The following is an 8853-nucleotide window of genomic DNA, read 5'->3' on the forward strand; positions in this document are numbered from 1 at the left end:
TCAATGCACCGTGCACTGATGGATGCTTCCCCTATTGTTCGGCTGCGTGCCTGGATTGGCTGGAGGGCTGTGGGAAACACCAGCGACCCCAAGACTCACGTAGCTGCCAAAATGCTCCGAGGTATAAATAGAGGCGGCCGGTCGCTGCCAGAGCACAGCCGTGTGCTCAGTGCCCAGGCTGGAGAGCACCGGGAATGGCTCCCAGTAACGCTCTCGTGATCCACGTGGAGGAGAAACTGCTGCCAAAAGAAAAGAATAAAGTAAGTAGAGCCCCTAACGGGATCGGGCAGGTATGGTCAGGACTGGCCTGTGCCCCGTGCAAGGCGCTGCCTCTATCAAACAAGAATGACACGGGGAAAGATGAGATGAGGAGGGGGCATAAAAAAGGGTAAGGAGACAGAAAGGGAAATACAGATTCTTTAAAATGAGACAACAGGTAGGCAGCATGGCAAAGGTCTCCTACAGAAAGCGTCCTGGAACTTTGAGCATGTCACGGCCTGGGTCAGGAGGGGCCAGCAGGCCAGGTGTCAGAAAACCCTAAACACCCTGCCCTGTCTCTTCCAGCTCAGGAAGCCGGTGGTGGAGAAAATGCGCCGGGACCGGATTAATAGCAGCATCGAGCAGCTGAAGCTGCTCCTGGAGAAGGAGTTCCAGAGGCACCAGCCCAACTCCAAGCTGGAGAAAGCCGACATCCTGGAGGTGGCTGTCAGCTACCTGAAACAGCAGAGCCAGCTGCAGGACCCAGGTGAGCACAGACACATCGATCACGACCCACAGCCCACTCCCCTGGGCAGCACCACGCCAGCTCTGGTCCCACGAGCAAGGTTTGTGGACTTGGGCTCTTGGAAAAAGCTTCATGCATGGATCTTAACCCCCTGAATGTGCTTTTCTCTCTCTTTTCTAGCATTCATCCACAAGAATCCAGAGCAGGACTTTAACAGCGGATACCTGCAGTGCCTCAAGGAAGCGATGCATTTTCTGTCCTTCTATGAACCCAAGAGGGAAACCCAGGCCCAGCTCATCAAGCATTTCTGCAAAGCCCAGACGGGTGCAGATGTCACGTACTCTCCTGCTCCTCGCAGGCCACCTCTGTCACCCTGTCTGCTCGCCAGAAAGCAGCCTGCCCAGAAGACCCCGGCTTCTACCATCTGGAGACCCTGGTAGACCTGCTGATGAACTTTGCTTTATTCCTATGTTTTGTTACAAAAAAAAAAAATAGAGGGACCTGTGACTTAAGAGTCCCTCTTTACAGTAGGAAACATTGCTTTCCAGAGGTGGGAGGTCGCTCAGTAGTTTCCCTTCACAGTGAAGGAGTGTGCTTGTATCTGGCAGCAAAGCTGCTGCTCCTGGTGGTGGCTCCTTGCCAAAGAGAGGGTTGAGCGCTGCGGGGACTAAAATGCCCTCCAGTTCCCACCACCCCTTCCCTTGGCTATTGAGCCCGTGGCTGTCAGTGGAGATCTTTCTATGAACTCCCTGGGTCACTGGTTCAAGTGTTCCATTGTCTCCCGACAATGTGCTGGCCTTCCTAAAGCAGGAGCACTTTGGAGAATGCACTGTGTATCATAAAGAGAGTATTGAGCCTTTACCTTTTGAGTGAAAGATGGCATTCAGGAACGCCGATTCTTCTGAAGTTCCTGTGCTATTTTTAGTGGACCTCCTCACAGATCGTTATTATGATAACAGATAGCTGTAGGGAAAATTCTCTTCATGGCCAGGATGTGCTCTCTCCGTTGAGGGATAATTGATGCCTTTTGTAAAGGAAGTACCTGGGATATATCTTAGGTGAGGGCTGGGGAGGAAGGCAGGCAGTAAGTACTGTGTAAGCATTCACTGAACATGCTAATGAGCTTAAAAAGCTTTTATAAAGTCGTGATGTATTCATCCTGTGTGATGCTCAACTTTGGAGTCTTCGCTGTACAATACAATAAAAACGGTTTGAGTCCTTCAGCCTTTGGTTTGAAGTGATTAAAATGGATCATGTTCCAGGACTAAGAGCTGCACGTAGGCGCCGCAGTGGGGCAGCGAGCAGGAGGTGTCATTTTTTGAGCCCCTCATCCCCCTATTTGTAAAATTCACTTGGCAGAACAGGGTTTCAGATCCTGCAAAGAAGCAGCCCCTGGAAAAGCTATCAAAACTAAAGATGGAGGTGAAGGTGAAGTGGCACGCTGAGCGGTGTGGCCCCAGGTACTTAACAGCAGCCTGTTCAGACCTCAGCAGATCACTGCTTTCACAACCAGCTTATTTCCCCCATTCCCCATTAATCTGCTCACCAACCTGAGCCCAGCCTTATGTTTTCTGTCCAGTTAAGAGGTGCTAACATGCATAGCTCCTAACAACTTCCACAGTTTGGTACTTGGGGATCTTACCCAAGTAAGACTGTACTTGGGGATCTTACCCTTCTTCTGGAAACTACCCACAGTGGGGTGAGCTAGTTGTTGTCTCTTAATTTCAGCAAGCACCGTCTCTTACCTAAACGTGGATTTTTTTTTTAAGCTGAAATGAAAGCTACCTACATATGGCTAAAAGAACACACAATTTGATAGCGATCAAAGATTAAGACAGCATTTCTTCTCCTAAGTTTTTCCCCATAATCTTTTCTTCAGGCATGTCGCTCTCTTCCTCTGACACCCACCTAAGGGTCCCAAACATGCCTTGGAGCTGAGACGCTCCGCCAGGCTTCAGAGGGTTTCTACCCAGCCTGGTGAAGAGTCAGCTTCTGTGCCAATTTTACATCATCCTCCCTTGGGGTTTTCAGCCCACCCCAATCCAGAAAACAAACCTGCCATATCCTCTTAAGGGGAGATTTACCAGAGGCTGCCTACGCGGCTCGCACCAGGTGGGTGACCCATGGCAAGGGATTTGATTTGCAGCAGCACGATTCCTCCCTCCTGAGGGGCAGTGAGAGCTGCACGCTGGTGAGGAACACGAGCACCTGTCCAGAAGGATGAGCTTGTCCTCCTCCCACACAGCTACACAGAGACTGGGCAGGGTGAGTGAGCAAACACGTTCAGAAGGTAGAAGCAGGAAGAAAAGCCCGAGAAGGGGCTCCTTGAGTCACCCCAGAGCACCTGGACACCAGCAGCCTCACCAAAACAGCGCTCCCCATGGCAACATTCACTCACTCCTTAGAAGAGTTCCCATTTCGTGCGTGGTCAGGACTCTTCACCTTTTGTTTTCCCTTCTCTTCAAAGTAAACTAAACCTGCACAAACCATCAGCTCACAATACTATTATCTAATCACAGTAACATAATTACAGTGAACACAATAATTTGGATATACGACAATTCTCTCATTCTTTCAAAGACATGCTAATGGCACAGAACTCCACTGGTCAACACTTCCACCTCCTGCCAGAGTGCCTGGGAGGGATGCCCTTGAAAAACTTCACTTCTAGCACGTTTTTTTTCCCTGAACACAATGAAACCAAAAATAGCTGATCTCATCAAGTGGCTGCTTATTTAGGGATCAAACAAACTCAGATCTCCTAGGGTGACCAGATCAGAGTGGATGCACACGTCACTACCTGCACCTGGCCAGTCCTCACCTGGTTTGGGATGCAGCCCTCAGACAGACAGAAAGGGCCAAAAATCCACCTCCTGGGCACATGGAGAACCTCTTCCCCTGCCTCATTATGGCTGCATGGAGCCCTCTGGCTCTTATTTTACCCCCAATGCACAAGCTGCTTGCGTGCTGTTCACCTGCCTGCCAACGCAGCGCAAGGTGGGCTCTTTGTACAGCTCTGCAATCCATCGGGAGCTGCCACCCGTGCTGCAGAGAGATTTGTTCTTTCTAACAAGCTCCTAAATAATTCAGAGAAGATATTTATAGATCTCCGTGTTGCTTGGTGATCTTGAAAAAGTCACTTCACCTTGCTGTGCTTGACTTGTCTTTGCCAATTAGTACAAGCTCCTGAATCCCAGCAACGTTCAAGCTGTTCACCTATGCCTGTGTTTTTAAATTAAGCCTAATTAAGGCAGCAGATTGACAGCAGGCTGGGGCAGTCAGGACTCAGGCAAAGGGTCCCAAAGCCCGCAGCACCCTGACCAAGAGCAGTGGCATGGGGCTGCTGCTGTTCTGTGCTCTGCCTTGTTTGAAACATGTGGGGAAAGCAGAAAAGGGAGATCCACACCTACTGTTGGCAGGGCAGGGTGAGGGAGCGAGGGTGAGCTCCTGCTCTGCGGGCAGCAGGGGGATCCCAGCCCCTCCAGGGGCTCAGCACCGCCATACAAGTGCAGCTCTTCTCATTTTCACCTTCCAACGCCGCCTTCCTCCAAGCTCAGGCTCCCCAATTACTCGTGAGCTGAGAGGCAGACCTCCAGTCCCTGCGGTCCCTGCGAAGCCAAGGTTATGTTTACAGTTTATTAATTATTATCACTTCTAATAATTGAATGCAAAGCTGCTTATTGCTGCTCCGTCCCCTGGGGTGACGCTCCCCTGCCCCGACACATTCCCACCCTTCAGGAAGATGTTGTTCATTATGCTGATCCCACAGCCCGGGAGGACTCCCCCGACAAAGCCCCTATTAACCTCAGAGTGTGGGCCTGAGTTTCGCGGAGTTTCCCACACTTTCTTCCCCATTTATGACATTCAAAGGGCCCACAAAGGAAGCGTGCCTCACAACAGCCCGCATTAGTGACGCTTTTTGGCTCAGCATTGTGGTGACCAGCAATTCCTGTCCCGATGGACCATCTGGAGGGCTCTTTTCCCAAGGAGCACATTGATCGATCAGTACTCTGCGAGCCCTTTTAGAACTTGGGAATGTTATGCTCTTTGACACTAAATAGGTGTCTTGAGAGGGCTTGTCAGAAAGATTTTAAACCATTTAAGGAAGGGCCAGAAAAAAAATAAAAATAAAAATCGTAATTATTTCTTCAAAAATGCCATCAAAAGCCCTCATGAGACAGGCTGACATCAGTGGAGGAAACGGCCTGGAATAAAAACGCTCTGCAAGCAACAGGGAAAGGAAAACCCTGAGCCAACAAGCAGAAAGCCCAGCCCCAGCTGTACAGAGGGCTGCTTTCCAAAGCCACCTGAGCGCCCAGGAGGGGCTGAAATGGGCACCTGCCAGGCAGGGCCTGAAAGCTCCCGGCCCTGAGCTCCCCCAAATATCGAGCTCTTACCTTTTGGAAGCTGGGGCTGGTGCCTGACACACAGCACCCACGAGCACTGCCTGCAGGTTTCTGACCCCTAAACCCTCCAACATCTGCACCAGGCAAGGCTGGGAGACCTCCCTCTCCTCACACCTGATCTCGTGCTGAACCCAGCTCTGTAACAGACAGAGAATTTATGACCCTGAAACATCAGCCGGGAGATACCTTGTCGCCACCACATTCCCAGCCCTCAATAATCAAAATAAACTGCAGAAAAGGGAAAAAAAAAAGGCTCTGGAGGGTGGGAGGCCGACTCGGGAGGTGCTATGGGCTTGTTGCCCTTCAGCTGACAGCGGGGGGGAGAGAAGCCGAGGGCCGCAGCCCCAGAGGGCCGCCAGGCAGCTCGCCTGGTTCACCATTCACATGGGACGGCGCGAGCCGAGGGCTTCCCGCATTGTCCCGTTCACGGTGTTAAACTGCCAACAAAAGGCGTGTGCCTCCGTGGGGCCTTGCAGAAAGGCAGCGCCTGCTGCGCCAGCTGCCCGCGCCCAGCCAGGGGTAAAGCCTTCCTCGGCACGGGCTGCAGCAGCCTCCCCGAGCCCAGGGGCTGGAGTGATTTAAAAGCGCTCGTTTCAGAGCTCCTGAGCTGGAAACGGGGTCGAAGCTGCGCTCCCACCGGGCTGGGCCCTTCGCTGCGGGTCCTGCACCAGGCCCCGTGCCCCACAGAGGTGCCCCGGCCGCCGGTGATGCTGCCGGGGACACACGGGCAGAATAAATCAGGGAGGTGATTTTCTGAGCCGGGCTCATGCTCCGTGTTCAGTGCTGGGTTTTTGCCAAGTGCCACCAATGAAAACTGTGGTCCAGGAAACGTAAAGCGGCTCTAGGCTAGGAAAGGAGAGCAAAAATCATGGTCACGGGAAGCTGGGAAGCTCCAAGGGGCTTTGTGAGCACCAGTTGCTCTCGTTGCTGGGCTTTACTCAGGGGCTCTGAGCCAAGGGAACGGTGAGGCGTTTGTAGAGCGCCATGAAATCAAACAGGACGTGTTGGGGACGGCACGGGCTGCCACGGGAGAGCCCAGCCCGCCCAACAAAAGCAAGGAAGAGCTCTTCACACAGCCTGTGGAGAGACTTCACTCATTTAGACAAGGGAGAGGGAAATGTTTCAAGCTGGCTGCTTAGAGCAAGTTGTTTTAAGGGTTCTTCCCTTGATTTCAGTCACTTGTTGCCTGAAAATTATCTGGTACTGTATTCATCTAAGCATGGTTTAATGTCAATGAAAGGCTTTAGCCCCTCTAATTCTGCGTCTTTTCCTTTTCAGCCCCTCTTTCGGTCATGGGGACCGAGCATTATCTCTTCCTGGGATCAGTCTTCTGTGCTTAATTTCAGCATGGCCTGGGAAAAGGCAGCACATTGAGATGTCGCCGTCCCCAGCACCGGGCAGAAGCTGGGTTATAATGCCGCCAAACGCTTTCCCACGTCCTTACCCCAGCGCCCTCATGCCAAGCCCTATTGTGTCGCACGCTCCTCAGTCCACCTGCTCCTCTGGGAGCAGGGTATTATCCCCAGGCAATTCACACTCAATTTACCATGCTGTAATAGATGCTGGCCCTATTGTCCCACCGCATGCCTGGATTGGCTATCGACTGTGGGAAACTCGGAGAAGCTTCGGCCCCAGACATTTGTATGCAGCTACAGCGTATAAATAGAGGAGCTCTCCCTGCCCTCCCCAGCGGCCCTGCAGCCAGCCACTCGCGGTAATGGCACCCAGTGCTCTCTCCCTGGAAATCCTAACACCCAAAGAGAAGAACAGGGTAAGTAGCTGCTCTCTGACCGCGAGGGTTTAATGATGAGAAGGGCTGAACCGCTTCAGCAGCGGGTTATACAGAGATGGAAGGGGGAAGTCTGGTCGCTAACCGTCCTCCTGTTTTGTGTTACAGCTCAGGAAACCCATCGTAGAGAAGCTACGCCGCGATCGGATTAACAGCAGCATTGAGCAGCTGAAGCTGCTCCTGGAGAAGGAGTTCCAGAGGCACCAGCCCAACTCCAAGCTGGAGAAAGCCGACATCCTGGAGATGACCGTCAGCTACCTGAAGTACAGCCGAGGTCAGTACGCTCCCTGATCACCTGCCCTTACTTTTTTACAAACCCCCAGCCTGAGTGTGCCTGTCTAACGCTTCTCTTCCACTCGTTCAGCTTTTGCAGCATCTGCCAAAAGCCTTCAGCAGGACTATTGCGAAGGGTACGCCTGGTGCCTCAAGGAAGCTCTGCAATTCCTCTCTCTCCATTCAGCAAACACAGAGACCCAGATGAAGCTGATCTGCCATTTCCAGAGGTCACAAGCAGTGCCCAAGGACTCGGGTTCTTCCTCTGCACCCACTTCCAGCCAGCAGCCCTCTGCAAAACAAGCACCAGCGAAACCCTCCTGCAACCTCTGGAGGCCTTGGTAGGCCGAGAGCACGCTTCCCACCTGGCCTGGACGTTGGCTCATTTTCCAGAGGAGACTGTGACTCGCTAGAGAAGTCCCCTGGCTCCTCTCCTGTGTGTAGGGAAGAATGTTCTCCTTTTACAGAGCATTATGGTGCTTGGATGCCTCCCTCCCTTCTTCCTGAAGGACTGCAACGATCCCACCACGTGGAGGGAAAGTAATTCTGTAGGAATGCAAGACGTAACCCTCCTGCTAGGAGGAGTGGGCTGTTCAGAGAGGAACGCTGCGGGTTCTTAACCTTAGTGAGGTTGCCCGGGTACTTCTGGTCAGAAAGCTGTGCCTCCCGAGACGCTCGGGCTAGAGTTTTCAGGGGTGTCCGCCCAGTGGGAGCCCTTCCCTGCCCCCCTGAGACCCCCGAGGTCACCAGACACCTCTGAAAACCTAGCCCTTGGGGTGCCGTGAGGGGTTCTATGATATTTGTAGACCGTACCAAGCGAGCTCTGGAAATGGTCGAACCATTCCCCAAAGGATGTAGAGGAAATTCCTCGGGATGTCTTGCTCACAAAGCTAGGGTACTGCTTGTGAGGTGCAGGATGCATACGCCTTTTATAAAGGCAACAGCTCATGTTTATTTCCTTATAGGAAAGGAAGTTACGGCTGTGCTGTGGATTTTGCAATAAATATTTATCTAAGTCTTTTATGAAAGGCAGGTGTACAAATTATATTTAGTTTGGTACCCTACCCCTAGGGCAGGATGTAAATTCAGCACAACCCGCGGATGCTCTGACACACTGTGAGACGCACCAACCACATAACCCGTGACAGAAACCGTTGTGACCTTCAGAAGTTGCACAAACTTTCACTGGCACGAAAATAAATAAAAAATCTGGCTAAGAACGACTTGCTGGCTTCATTGCGTGGTTTGTGGGGATGGTTTCCCCGCGGTGCCGGGCTCTGGGGGCTGGAGGAGGAGGGACCGGGCTCGGGGAGGGCAGCACCACACCGCCTGGGGCCTCAGCGCCTCACGGCCCTGAGACCAGAGCGCCGGGCACGATCGCGTTCAGGCGGCAGCCGAAAGGCGCTTTGCGACCCCCGGCCGCCACCAGCCTGACGCGGGGGGATCCTATTGCAGGCGTGAAGCCCCACATGGCTCTCGATACGTCCCAATAACGCCCGATATCGCCCGATAGTCGCCGACAGCGCCGCGGCCCCCTCAGCGAGCCCGCTGAGGTGACCCGCGGCCGCCCCCGCGCATGCGCACACCGCCAGCTGCCTCATGGCATAGTGCACGCGCCCCGCCTCATTGCCATGCAAATCTATGCGCATACATTTGCATAC

The 8853-nt window shown here is 53.0% G+C and overlaps 3 protein-coding genes across 7 annotated transcripts in view; 2 read left to right on the top strand and 1 right to left on the bottom strand.

The window, feature by feature from the left end:
* The window catches only part of LOC137843363 (transcription factor HES-5-like), a 30628-nt gene that overhangs the window by 21633 nt on the left and 142 nt on the right, over positions 1-8853 (bottom strand). For 2 of the 5 annotated variants that reach the window (XM_068658526.1, XM_068658525.1), the window contains exon 2: positions 4131-4332. The gene's annotated coding sequence lies outside the window, so the exon portion shown is untranslated. Of the gene's footprint in view, positions 1-99; positions 237-4130; positions 4333-8853 lie in introns of those variants that run through there. The other 3 variants (XM_068658527.1, XM_068658517.1, XM_068658512.1) reach the window with 3 other exon arrangements.
* LOC137843362 (transcription factor HES-5-like) lies at positions 144-1164 on the top strand. Its single transcript, XM_068658508.1, has 3 exons — positions 144-260; positions 565-745; positions 905-1164. Exons 1-3 carry the CDS (start codon positions 195-197, stop codon positions 1162-1164), a joined length of 507 nt encoding a protein of 168 aa, XP_068514609.1. The 5' UTR covers positions 144-194.
* HES5 (hes family bHLH transcription factor 5) lies at positions 6825-7798 on the top strand. The gene is made up of 3 exons (XM_068658529.1): positions 6825-6901; positions 7028-7193; positions 7284-7798. Exons 1-3 carry the CDS (start codon positions 6848-6850, stop codon positions 7535-7537), a joined length of 474 nt encoding a protein of 157 aa, XP_068514630.1. The 5' UTR covers positions 6825-6847; the 3' UTR covers positions 7538-7798.

Source organism: Anas acuta, chromosome 22 (assembly GCF_963932015.1).
Source record: "Anas acuta chromosome 22, bAnaAcu1.1, whole genome shotgun sequence".
NCBI classification, from domain to species: Eukaryota; Metazoa; Chordata; class Aves; order Anseriformes; family Anatidae; genus Anas; species Anas acuta.

Bases quoted from the DNA above. Each gene is read 5' to 3' on its own strand.
- LOC137843362 (XM_068658508.1), top strand. From the start codon at position 195: ATGGCTCCCAGTAACGCTCTCGTGATCCACGTGGAGGAGAAACTGCTG. The intron at 261-564 runs GTAAGTAGAGCC...TGTCTCTTCCAG, and splicing joins TGCCAAAAGAAAAGAATAAA to CTCAGGAAGCCGGTGGTGGA. The intron at 746-904 runs GTGAGCACAGAC...TCTCTTTTCTAG, and splicing joins GAGCCAGCTGCAGGACCCAG to CATTCATCCACAAGAATCCA.
- HES5 (XM_068658529.1), top strand. From the start codon at position 6,848: ATGGCACCCAGTGCTCTCTCCCTGGAAATCCTAACACCCAAAGAGAAG. The intron at 6,902-7,027 runs GTAAGTAGCTGC...TTTGTGTTACAG, and splicing joins CACCCAAAGAGAAGAACAGG to CTCAGGAAACCCATCGTAGA. The intron at 7,194-7,283 runs GTCAGTACGCTC...CCACTCGTTCAG, and splicing joins CTACCTGAAGTACAGCCGAG to CTTTTGCAGCATCTGCCAAA.